The sequence below is a fragment of the Falco rusticolus genome, chromosome 11 (genome assembly GCF_015220075.1).
Source record: "Falco rusticolus isolate bFalRus1 chromosome 11, bFalRus1.pri, whole genome shotgun sequence".
NCBI lineage: Eukaryota > Metazoa > Chordata > Aves > Falconiformes > Falconidae > Falco > Falco rusticolus.
Window position 1 is genome coordinate 7,286,614 of NC_051197.1, and position 12,856 is coordinate 7,299,469.

The window sequence follows — 12,856 nt, forward strand, 5'->3', positions numbered from 1 at the left end:
CTCAAGAGTTTTGATGTTTGCAATTTTAGCTGACATATTAATCTCTTGAGTAAGTTGCCCTAGATTTATGCTGTGAAGGAATTGATAATACCTGGTCTTTGGTGTCACAGTAATCTCTCCTGGGTATTTCAAGTATTTTAAAATAAGACCAATAGGTGCAACAAGAACCTGGACAGATTCATGCTGACATGATTTTCACAACAAAGTATCAGTACTTCACTATTGTAAAGCTGTATTTCACTAGCCAAAGTGCACTCTGTGATCCAAATGTTACCTCCTTCCCCCCAGAATTACGAAGTGTAGCTTACAGCTGCCCGTAGCTGATAAATCTTGTCTTTTTGTTCTTGGAGAGTGCAGAGCGTAGGGAGGTCTGGGAGTGGGGTGGAGCAGTTGCACTTAAGGCCTATACCAGGAAAGTCAGGGAGCCAAAATCAGTTGGATTAATGGCTTTGCTCAGTCCATTTTGCACAGATTTTCTTTGAAAACACCTGTGCTCTGTGTCTCAGCCTCGCAGAGCTCACCGTGGGTTTTGTCTCGGTGGAATCTGGGCTAGCTGCCTTGTCTAATCAGTTTGGTTTTGGCTGATGGGGCAAATTGCCTACAGCAGCAGGACAGCGGGCTATTTTGTGAGGATGGGAATAAAACTGGTCATCATCTGACAGCAGTGAACATAGTGTGAGAATCATTGGTATATTTACTTGCTGAGACAGACACCTCTTGCAACTGTTGTTTAGCTTGTGTAATCATGAGTAGAGTGCAGTGGTGAATACACTATGAGTGTCTCTGGAAATGGCTGTAATCAGCTCACGCTGTACCATTTCCTAAGTGAGGTGTAGGAAGAGGCAGGATGCGCTGACCTGGTGCAGTGTAAAGCAATCTTTTCTGACTTGTATGGTTGTCCTTACTGTTTGTGGGGAAAAAAGAGGAGATACGAGAATTAATAAGAAACTAAGATGGCAAGGAATTACAAATAAGCAGAGGTGATATGTCTGAAGGTGCCTGCACGTTGGTTCATCTGTTGGTCTCTTTCTGACAGATCATGGGAGAGGGAATAAATGAGTACAGAAGATGCTCGTAACGTTCGCTGTCTTTTAGAAGTTAACATGTCAAGCTGAAAGTTTGAATTCAGCTTCTGCTTTGGGCAGTCAGGTGTACCAGAGTGTGTCTCCTGCCTGCAAATAAGGGGTGTAATTACTACTGTGGTGCTTGTGAAGAGCTATGAGGTTTTTTGGTGAAAGGTGCCATGATAGAAGGAAGTTTGTTTCTTTTTCTGATACTTGAAATTGAAACTGGCCAAGAAACAATTCAGTGCAGTCAGGAGATGTCCTTATTTGATATCTGTGCTTCTGCTGACCTTTTTCTGGCTATAAACTGAACATGATAAATCTGTTTCAGGGACATGGCAGTGTCAGTTGAGTGAGAGTTGTTATACAACTGTTTTTCAGCTAGGGAACAGCTGGAATTTCTGGAGAACAGAAAGAAGCAATACATGAAGGCAGCTCTCAAAGCAAAGAAGGAAAATAACCTTGAGCAGGCGAAGACATATCTCAGAACAGCTAAGAGCTTTGACCTAAAGATTGAGCAAGCAAGGTGTGGGAAACCCGTTGATATTTCCAAGGTTAGTAGGACTGTTGGTATTCTGCTTAGTTTCATATTCTTGACATCTAAGTGCTTACTTCAAACAGTGAATGATTTAATAAATATTTCTTGCCACAAATTAAGTTAGTTTGCTCCAGTGATGAACCTGGATACTGAGCCCTGGACTGCCCCTATATTTTTGTTTTAGTTTTTGTTTCATTCGGTTTCCTCTGCTGCTCCTCAAGCTTACCAGATCTTGATAAAAATTTAGTCTCCATGAACCATTTTCTCCTTGGTTTACAATGGCATGCCTAAACCACGCAGCCTGGAAGTGTTCCCTGGCCTTAGGGTGTGAATGCATTTTAGCTGTGTCCTAACTCCAGTTTGGGATGAGGATCAGGTGCATGTTACACAGCGATGCCCTGGTTTCACTTAGTATTTGGGTAGATGGGGAAACAAAAACGTTATAGCTCTCCTGACCTGAATAATCAGGGAGCTAGGCCTGTAAGACATGTTGCAGGGTTTTATGACTTCAGCAGTTTTCGGGTAGAGGTTGGTTTGGAATTGCCTTGAGAAGAAAAACACCCCATCTCCCTTCACTGACCTTTCCATACATTCTGACTACTTCTTGTCTACTTCATTTTTTCTTATAAGGGCTCTGAAACGTGGTGTTCTTGTGTTGCAGCTGCCATCACCCCCTACAGATGATGAGGGTGATTTTATCTTCATACACCATGAAGATGTCAGACTGTCTCAGAAAGCAGATGAAGTATATGCACAGCTCATAAAATTGCTGAAAGACCAACATGAGGTGACCATTCTATCTTTTTTTAGAAATGTTTTGTTGGCTTTTTTTTACATTTTTTTTACATTTATCTGGGTTTAATTGATATTATAATCCCATTATTGTTTCTGTGGAGTCTTTGTTTTCAGTTTAAAATATTTTCGATTTTGTGTGTTCTAGAGTGGAAAATTTTAAGACTTGGATTCTCTGCTAGTTGAAGTCAGAGGGTGTGCTTGGAGGCTTGGGACTCAAATTATTACTATTAAATAAGAGCACTCAAGCTTAAAATAGTACCTGAATGATTAAGACTAGCCCTTGGGTGAACCTCATATCTAAAAATTAAGTGATTAAAAAGCAATAGGGCAGAACAGCTCAAACAAATGCTGTGCCTCAGCTTTGGGCTGTAAGGACTGGGGGTGGAGGCAGGGGGTGGATGTTTTTGGGTGACTTGGGAAAACTCTTGGCTTTTCTTCAGTTAGGTTTTCATCAACCTCAAAACTCTCTGCCAGTCATGAATCTGTGTGTAAGGATCACCGAGTGCATCTGTATTTGTTTGGTTTTGTTTCTGTTGACAGAGGTGTTTACAGTATTCCAAGCAATTCATGCATCTGGGAAACGTAGCAGAAACTACTCGGTAAGGCTGGCTGTTAATCACTCCACAATGTGGTTATTTCAGGTTTGGGTCCATCTGAGGCCCCTAAAAATGATGGGGTTTCAGGTTGGTAAGCTTCTCAGTGTGGGGAAGTGTCGGTAACTGCGAAGCCTGCATCTCCAGATTGCTCTCAGACCTGGGCTGAGGCTTACTCTGCGGCCTGTGTCTGGCAGAATGCTCTGTTTGATGTTCTTGTGTGTGCGCTTAGCATTTCTGTTGATTGTTTGCCTTTTCTATAGGTTTGAGAAAATGGCACAAGGCTGCAAAAAAGACATGGACATCCTACAGCTCGCACGAGCACAAGGAATGGATCCTCCAAGCCATCACTTTGAGGAAAGAACCTTTAAAATGATAAGGTGTGGAAAAACGAAGGGATTTCTCAGGCAGGCTGGAAAGAGCTTTCTGGTTTCTAGCCCTTGTTTAGGGAATTGTGGGCTTCAGCAAGCTCGGGTGGCCCCTAGGGTTAGGCGCAGCATTCCTGAAAGGACGCTCTCAACAGCTTAAATACAAAGAAGTTGTTCTCTAACTTCTTGTCTGGGTTCTTCAGATTTCAAAATCTCTCCAGCTTCATCACTTACGTTCTGCTACTTCAGCCAGTGTTCCTTCCTCTGTAATCCTCCCTCAATCCTGTGCCTTTAGGCTTTCTTTGTGGCATTTTTCACTGTACCTCAGAGATGTTTTTATCTCTGTGCTCTTTCGTTGCTCTTTGGTAATTTATGATGATGATCTGTGTAGGAGTGCACTGTTGGAAAGGGTCTGACAAATACCAGTGGCATCCTGGTCTGGCAGTGTATTAGGTGGTGGTGGGCTGCTGGGTTGAATGTGGTTTTTTGTCTTTATTTTTTCACAGGATATTTTCTGAGCTCAACAGCACAGAAATGCACCTTCTTATTGTCAGGGGGATAAACCTACCAGCTCCACCAGGTGTGTACTCGAAAGGGCATGTGAACTTTTTCCTCTGAGTAGGTAAGGGAAGTAGAGGGGAATGAGATTTTTCTACCTTGAAGGACCGCTTCAGGAGTAAGACTTTTGTAGCCAGCACTCATTAAAACAAAATAACCAGGTTTCAGGCTCAAGCCTCCCAGAACCTTTAAACATATTTTAAAAAACCCAGGAAAGTAAAAAAAGAATCTGGGTTCCATCCGGACAGAGGGAAGAACTTTAAATTGTCCTGGGTTTGCTCATAACTGAGCCATAGTTTAAGTTTCACATTTGTCTCCTATTTTGTTACGTGTGCCTGGCTTAATTCTGCACTACCTTAATGTGTATTGACCCTTCGGTAGACAGGAGTTGCTTCTGCCAGCATTACTGCTTTGAGTCCCTTGTTTCTGGGAGTTTGTAAACCATCTGCGCTAGACTGTCTCAGGACTGACAGCAGCATTAAGAAAAGTAGATGTTTTCCTTGAGATGCCAGCTGTCTATGGATTATGGTTTGATGGATGGGGTTTTCAGTCGTCGAGAGACAGCTCATGAGTCCTACTGAAAATCAGTGAGGTGCTCTTGAAAATCCTGCTCGACATTACAGATGCAATTAAAATATCTGTATTGACTGTTTGGATTGGCTGGTTGTTGTCTTATTCAGGTGTGTCACCAAGAGATTTGGATGCATTTGTGAAGTTTGAATTTCAGTACCCAAGTGCGGTGAGTGTGTGTGATTGCTCTTCTGTTCCTCGGTCTGTGATGCCTTCCACTGTATTAGCTTGTGAGGGCTTCAAGGAGGGAGCGCAGGTTTTCTTCTAGAAGGGGAAAGCGCTTCCAGGCATACTGCCGGAGTTTATTTTTGAAACAGAAACTTTTCCTGCGAACTAGAACTGCTGAATTTGGTTTCTGCACGTTTGAGCTTTGCTGCACCTTTCTCTTGATGTTCTCCACACCTTGCACTTAGTGGGGTGGTGGCTGCTTCAGGCTTGCATGTTCTCTGGCTGGCTGACCACCAGCTTACTGCTAAGCAGCGCCCACAGGGCTAGGCTGTGCCCACCCTTCCTCCCTGCAGGCGCCATGCAGACCGTTTCCAGTGATTGCAAAATCGGTAGAAGTTTATTTCTTTCAAGGGTGCAAACGCACCGGTACCTTCCACCATACACAAGGGCCTGCAAAGTTGTCGTTAGGGGAGAGGGGCCACCTTAGATGTGACCTCCCTCTTAAGTCCCATTGCTTTAAGGAAACAAGCTTTTAAAGGGATTGCTTTTGGACATCTCTTTTAATTACAGAAATGGATTGAAAAGGTTAATCTTTGTCATCAAATAAATGCACGTGACTCCTAGTGATTTAATTCACAAACATATGTGTGTGTATCTGGAGAAAGGACTTGGGCCATACAAGTTTCTTGACCTTACTAATTAATACTTATGTGTATGTGCATGTATAGATGGGCATATACACATGTATGTATATTAAAAATATGTGTGTGTGTGTGTGTATATATATATATATATAATCTTTCCTTGAAACTCCCCAGCGTCATCCTGTTCCCCTCGCCTTTAAAAGCAGTTTCTGCTCTAAAAAATACTGGAACCAGTGAGCTGGAAGGGCTTCTGAGGAGGGCTGCCTAGTCTTGCTGTCAGTAGGGGTGCTGGGGCTTCTGCTGCTTTCTCTGTAGAGCAAGACCAACCTTTGCCCTTACAGGACTAATCCTTAGCCCTGTGAGAGTGCAGAGGCCAGATTTTTACCACCCAATACATTACTAAAATAATTTCAGTTACCTGTGGGAAATCAGCGATGGTCAGATGAGGTTTGTGTTTAGGTTTGAGTTACATGAGGCCTTAATGCAGGAGTCCCCCCAGTTACGGTGGCTGGATGAAGAATTTGCTGGGGAATAAGAATCAACATGGGTTGCTTTCAGTCTATTTTTCTTTGTTTAAAAAAAGCCAGATCTCAACTGCTTCGCCAACAGTCAAATCCACCACCTTTCTCCTTCATAGCTGAAATCAGTTTTGCGAAGTAGCTGCAATAATTAGGTCACGTTGCCCTTGTTCAGTCCCCAGAGATGGAGTTTGTACTCCGCTTTAGGTTAAAAGTTAATTCATTTTGGTGGCAGATTGATTGTCAGGCAAAATAATAGTAGGGCAATTCCCTGAATGATTTGTGATGAATTCCTTGTGTAGGTTATTATTCCAACTAATGGAGAAGGAACGGGATTGCTGTGTCCTGGAACGTGCGCAGTTTATCGTGTAGTTTAACAGCCGCAGTCAGTAACTTTATGATGATTGGATTGAATTGAGTGTGACCATGTAGTTTATCTGTGGCTCTTACATTTAATGTAATGGTTTGGCTTATTCTTTATCTAGTATTATACTTATTACCACAATGACATCCAAATAGTTTAGTTCTGAATGTACCATGACTCTTATCAGTCAGATAACCCCCCCAAACCTCATGTTTCTTGTATAGGTATAAAAAAAAGTTGGTAATAAAAATGGTTACTACGCTGTATTTTGAAACAGTATCTGATGGTTTTATGTAATATGTGTCTCTTTTAATAGGAGCAACCTCAAAAGAGTAAAACACCTGTAATTAACAATAACAATTCTCCAGGTTAGTACTTGTTCTGGGGCAGAGGGAAAAACATTGCACCTTTAGGAATCACTGGAGAGTACAGCCTAGTGTCGTACTGCGAATTGGGCCAGAGGGCCTGCCACCACCTTTTTCTGCTTTCTTACGAAAGGGCTTGTTGTAAGGTGAAGCCCAGCTGCACTGGCAATTTCTGCACCCTCATCCTGATATTGGTGGTAGTCATTGTGTAATAAGTTATGAAATCATGGAGTTACCAGTCATGCTACAGCTGTTGCTGTCAGCCCTGCAGGGAGGTGGGCCAGATAAATAAATTTTCTTTATTAAATAAGTTAAATTATTAATTTTAGTATCTCCATGGATCAGATCTTTTTCAGTCAGATTTTGTGTCCCGTGAGACAACAAAAATCATGACAGAATTGCCAAATCAGCTAACGTTCCTAAACCTGACAAAGCATCATTGCAGAAGTAAATTTGGTTTTTTAAGACAATGTGTCTCAAAACCAACTAAAATTCTTTTTGTACCTTTTGAAAATTACCCCCTTTGTACCTAGCCATGGAATACTGCTAGATTCATCATGCATTTTAGAATTAATCATCTTGCACTCTGAATTTAATTTATTGCTATATTATTTTTTCAATTCTTGCAGTAAGCAGCCATCTAGTTTCAAAACAACTTTGAATTCAGTATCCAAATTACTAGTTGTGAATTTATCTCAGAAGAGATATGTATAGAGATTTGAGTTTATGTATATATATTCTGTTAAGAGTGGAAGTCCTGAAGCTCTGATACTGAGGGCTCTGTTCCAACTCTTCCAATAAATTGATCTGCACTTGCTGAGCGTCCCTCGCTGTAATGTTTTGGGTTCCCAGGCTGACAAGCAGAGCTGAGTGTTCCTGGGCAGCACAGCAGATAAGTCTGAACATTAGGGGTACGATGTTGTGAGACCTGATAAAAAGGTATCCTGTGGCATAGTTCTTGTCACACTTACTAATTAAACTGGTGTTAAAACAGTATTAATTACATTATCAAAACACCCCTTCCCAGCCATTCCCACCTTCCTATGCTTTTTCCTTACTATTTTTACCTTTTTCTTAGCACAGACGCTCTTGTTTAATTCCTGAAAGACCTAGATTCTCCCGTTTTGGCTCTCCAGTAACTTGCTGTCACCCCCTCACAATGACTTAGGGTTTTGGCAGTTTGGTTTCTGTGCCTGTAAAGTGAGGATGGCCGATGAACTGCTGCACAGGGACACGACCTTGTCAATGACTGAAATAACCTGAGGAAGAGGTTCAGATGGGTGTGAAGTGTCTTTCACAAAGGGGCCAATAAAAGGGGAGATAAACAGAGGTCTCGGTACGTGTGTGTAACAGAGCGTGTGTAAGTTTTGACTCACAGCTTGCTTTCATTTTTCTGTGTCTTAACTGTAGAATATAACCAGTTGTTTAAGTTGAACATCAACCGAAATCACAGAGGTTTCCGACGAGCCATTCGGTCCAAAGGAATTAAATTTGAAGTATTTCATAAAGGGTAAGTCCACAGTTTGCTCTCTCCTCGTTGCTTCTCTGGTAAAAGTTGAAAAGGATGTTGTAGCCGAAATTTGTGAAGCATGATCCTTAGGTTAGATTTAGATTAGATATGAGGAAGAAATTCTTTACTGCGAGGACAGTGAGCCACTGGCACAGGTTGCCCAGAGCAGCTGTGGATGCCCCATCCCTGGCAGTGTTCAAGGCCAGGCTGGATGGGGCTTGGAGCAACCTGGTCTGGGGGAAGGTGTCCCTGCCCGTGGCAGGGGGGCTGCAACTAGGTGATCTTTAAGGTTCCTGCCAACCCAAACCATTCTGTGATTCATTGTGAGAATCTTCCAAGATTTACCAAACACTGCTAGCAAACTGTTAAGACTGTCTTGGGAGAGAGAGAGACTCCACTCATCTCGGAGATCAAGATGATGAGATGGATGTTAACCATGGGTGACGTTCAGGTCCTACGCCTAGGCTCGTTACTGATTTGTTCAAAATTGGAGTGGCCTATATTCACTAATCCCCGAGCTGGTTGTGGTCCATGACTTCAATGGGAAGTTAGATAACCTGGTTTTGTCTCGGTGGCTCTTTGTGCTATTCTTTGTTTCTATTACTGGGACATGCAGAAACGATCCATAGGTTCTCTGAGATGGTTTTCAAGTTGTAGATGTTTTAATTTGTGAGCTAAAGTTCTATTGTTTTTACTCCAGGTCTTCCATTTGCATCTCACTTGAAGCAAAAGCTCATTTTCTTACTCTTTCTCTGTCAATCCTGACTGCTCCAAGGCTCTGTTATTCAAGATTTTGTTAGAGATTCTGCCTCTTGCATAGAACTGTGAAGTGTTTACATTTGTTTAGAACACTTGGTTTTCCTTGTCTTTTGCATACCGTTGCGCAAACGGGGCATATTCTGTTCTCTTACCAGCTGGAACAGTACTTGTTTTTAAGGTCTGAGCTCAGGCTTAAGTTCACCCATTGGGAAACACTCCCCAGTGATTCATGAGTTGTATGCCAGCTCCAGATTGTCCTTTGAAGCCTTTTCAAAGATTAGCAAAAAAAAATCTGTGCAGGTTGGTTGCCTCTTCTTAGGGTTTGGAGGTTTTTTTGTTGTTGTTCTTAGAGCAGGAATCTAACAAGTTAAATAGGTGCTCGTTTCTGGACTGGGGCAGAGGGTGGCAGTCTACCCTGGGTAAATAGCCACGGGGAAGGAGAAAAAGAAGAAATGCCCACAGATCACCTTCCCCTTCTTCTCGGGAGAAAGGAGAAGATTTAAGTGATGCAGGCTCTTTTCTAAGGACTGTCTGCTCCCTGTCTTTCATTAAGACTATAAACGAATAATACTTCAGAAGTGCTTGTAGCTGTTGTGGTTTTAGGGTCTCTGATAGCTCTTTGACCATCTCCCAAGAATTACTTTCTCTCAGTGAGCAAAGGAGACTTGTTTCAGGTCACATATATTAAACTTCAGTTTAAAGGCCACTTTCAAGTAAAAACCCAGCAATGCATTTTTCCGAAGGAAAAGTCTCCTTAAACCTCTCCTAAAAGCTTCTGAAGATAAAAGGAGGTTTCCCCAGAGCTGTTTCTGAAGCCATGGCCTAGGGCAAGTTCACATTCTTCACTGCAAACCCCCTAGAACTGATCAGGGATGAATCGGTCTTTATTGTTTCTGGAAATGAAGAAGTGCTTTAAAAAATTCAGCTAGAAGAATTGCCGATTCTCTTTTTAAGCTCATGAGCGTGTCAGACACACTGCGGTACAATTATGTAATCCTTCTTCGTTTTAAGGTGCTTGTGAAGTAAGGGAAGTATTCTAGCATGCGAGCTAAGAAATTCTGCAGTTTTCTAAGTGATTTTGAGAGTCTGCTGTAGTCTCATCGATGAAGAATACCAAGTCTCATCTTTGGAAGGCTTTCTGCCAACAACATCGATGGGCACCATGTTGGGAGGCAGCGCTATCCACCCGTGAGGTGATACTGTCGTTCTTTACTGCAGCGATTTGTGTTGAGATGGGCAAACTGACCGATAAGAAGGAATCTGAACAGCTGCGCTGGAGTCTGTCAAGTCCTTCAGCAACAGGTTTTTGGAGGAGATGTGCTTCCTAGCAGTGACTCGCTGCACGTTCCGGTGCATTCAGAAGTAGTGCTCTTGCACTCTTCATCCCATCTAGAACTGTCTGAGCTCCCTGCCGTGAGCCTGCTGCAGCCTGGGCGAAAGGACCGTTGTCCTCCTAACCTATAGATGCTTGGGTGCATATATGAGCCATAGCATTCCTGGCACCGTTCCTGAACACACAAGCCAGAAATGAGGTTAGAGTCTGGGTGACAGGTTCCTTATACTACAGCGGATACGAGCTATTTGGAGAATAGAATTGCTTCATATGAACGAAGCAGTCATGGCACTGGTGGGTGTGAGAAACAACCTTACTCCTTTTCCAGTCAGAGATATGAGACAGCTGTGTTTGCAGATGTTCACTCGGAGGCTGTAGGCGCCGATGGCAGCATCGGGTCTGTGTGCATGGATATATCGGTTACCGTGGCCACAGGCGGCGGCATCGTGAGGCTCCATATAATGAACTTCGCAGTTTTCATTGCATGTGTCCAGTCTTGTTTGGTAATACCTTAATATCCCTTACTGATGATAAGAAGGGTGGATGGTTTGGGGTTGGGTTGGGGTTTTTTTGTATGGTCGTTGGTTTGCTTGCTTGTTTTTCTCCTAAATAGAATGGCATGAAAAAGGAAGCTTCTGAACTCCCGGCAGGCTTCCTGTCTAGAACATGACAGGCACAGCTCGTTGGCCCTCCTACCTCCAGATTTTGTAGATTTTACTTGTTTATCAACCTTTTGGAGACTGATTCAGGGAAATGCTTGGATGCAGGCAGAGAAATCCAGTGCTTTGAGCTGACCACTTCCATGGAATTATTATGTTTCGGTCTTAGCTGTTGCCTTTTGAAGGAGTTTGGATGAGGATTGCACCGCCTGTCTCTATTAAGGCAAAGGTGGATGCCTTGCTGATAAAACTGTTAAACAGAAGTAACTGTAGCAGAGAAAAGCTGTTTTCCTTGCAGGATAGAAATGCTCTGTGTTTGATTTCAGCAGACTAGAAATTCTAAAACGATTGTTCTTGACTGTTAAAACTACCAGTATGAAGGTGAATCAAAACAACAGCTGAAACGAACTGTTCTTACTTGTTGAAATTGTTTTGATTTACCAAAATGAGGCAGAATGATTCATGTGACTTTTTCCTAATAAGTAGTTTTCCAAAGCCAGCATGTGCCTGTGAAATGTTTGTTTTTATGAGAGATGCGATTTCCTTAGGAAGTTTTCCAGCCTGCTGTGGAAGATTGCTGCCTGTCCTGGCTGTTAAGCCACTTTTCCTTGTCACCCTTTCCAGGGACAAAAGCTGTTGCCATTCCAAGTGCTAGTTTAGTGGATTGTTTTTCTTCACTACTGTCCTCATCTTTATATTTGGTTTCAAGAGAATAATTACAAAACTGGGTACTTCTGTATCTTGTCCTTGTGGTCTAGTTGACTAAGGGTTTGCCTCTCGCACCCTGGTTTGGAGGGTTCTAGCAGCATGTCTTGACTCGCCCTCCTGGATGTGGCGATGGTGCAAATAGTGGTGAGCTCTTAGCTTGCTTTCTCTTTTAATGTTCTGAAAAACCTTACCCGTTCAGTTAAGGAAGGTTTCTTTGAAACAGGTCCTTCTTCAGGAGTGACAAGCAAGTGGGGACAGCACACTTGAAACTGGACAAGCTGGAATCAGAATGTGAAGTCAGAGAGATCATCGAGGTATGTTTTCTGGGTGAGGTGTGTTGTAGTTAGTACTAAGCCTTTGACTTGAAAGGGAAAATGAAGACTCATGTTGCATAAATGTGCTTGTATACAGCTGACTGTTTTGTACTGGGCAAGTTTGATAAGGAACGGGCTGTTCTTTGTTTTGTCGTCTCTTGAAGCTTCTCTTAGCTGTGGCCGTTGTGGTACTGGGAACTTCCTGGAGACTGTCTTCTGCAAATTTTCTGTCTCAAGCTAGTTTTCTTTGTCAGAACCAGAAATTCAGGTGATGCTCAAAAATATTTGCGTTGGTAGCTAACAGATCAAAGGTTTAAGTGAAGACTGCCAGAGTGGATAGGGAGGTGCTGTAAGATCCAGTAGGAGATACCTAAGTGGAACCTTTAAAAGAAAAGACAATCCCTGGGGCTGCATCACAGACCTGCTCGGGACATCGCAGCCCTTAGTGTCCTCTGAGCTTCCTGTGGAGTCCATCCGTGTTCCAGATCTTCTACTTTGACATTATCATGTGTATGTGCACTAATTGCTCTTCTTTTTGTGGTTCTTTCAGATTTTTGATGGCAGAAAGCCCACTGGAGGGAAACTGGAGGTGAAAGTGAGACTCAGGGAGCCCCTCAGCGGTCAAGATCTTCAAACAATTACAGAAAACTGGCTGGTCCTTGAACATTAGCTCTATCTGAGGTATGAACGCTGTGTCTAAAGCTGGTCTGGCAGAACTTGACAGGGCTACAGATAAACTCTGCTGGAATGATGTCTTTGGTTGACATTGACCTAATTACACAGCTCTGGCTTTAATATTTGTATTATCTTTGTATTTGTAGTGGCGAGCTGACATAATTTCAGAAATGAGGTTACAGGCTCCGATTAGTTTGTGTACCAAAAATGCTATTTCACAGTCACTTGAAATACGGGGAGAGCTTATAGCATCACCTTCGCTTAGGGTAATATTTAGAAAATGAGATTGATGAGTCCTTTCTAGGAGGAAGGGTGCCTTCTGTCCACCCTTATTGTTAGCAAAACCCTTTCAG

General features: G+C 42.7%; 1 protein-coding gene across 8 annotated transcripts in view; it reads left to right on the top strand.

Annotated features, from left to right (window-relative positions):
- Positions 1–12,856, top strand: part of CC2D1B (coiled-coil and C2 domain containing 1B) — a 34,477-nt gene that overhangs the window by 19,225 nt on the left and 2,396 nt on the right. For 5 of the 8 annotated variants that reach the window (XM_037404918.1, XM_037404915.1, XM_037404920.1 and 2 more), the window contains 10 exons: positions 1,446–1,618; positions 2,264–2,389; positions 2,938–2,996; positions 3,254–3,370; positions 3,865–3,938; positions 4,597–4,655; positions 6,497–6,548; positions 7,956–8,055; positions 11,738–11,828; positions 12,379–12,509. In XM_037404918.1, the coding sequence (XP_037260815.1) occupies positions 1,446–1,618; positions 2,264–2,389; positions 2,938–2,996; positions 3,254–3,370; positions 3,865–3,938; positions 4,597–4,655; positions 6,497–6,548; positions 7,956–8,055; positions 11,738–11,828; positions 12,379–12,498 (971 nt within the window). In that variant the 3' untranslated portion in view covers positions 12,499–12,509. Of the gene's footprint in view, positions 1–1,445; positions 1,619–2,263; positions 2,390–2,937; positions 2,997–3,253; positions 3,371–3,864; positions 3,939–4,596; positions 4,656–6,496; positions 6,549–7,955; positions 8,056–11,737; positions 11,829–12,378; positions 12,510–12,856 lie in introns of those variants that run through there. The other 3 variants (XM_037404917.1, XM_037404916.1, XR_005106868.1) reach the window with 2 other exon arrangements.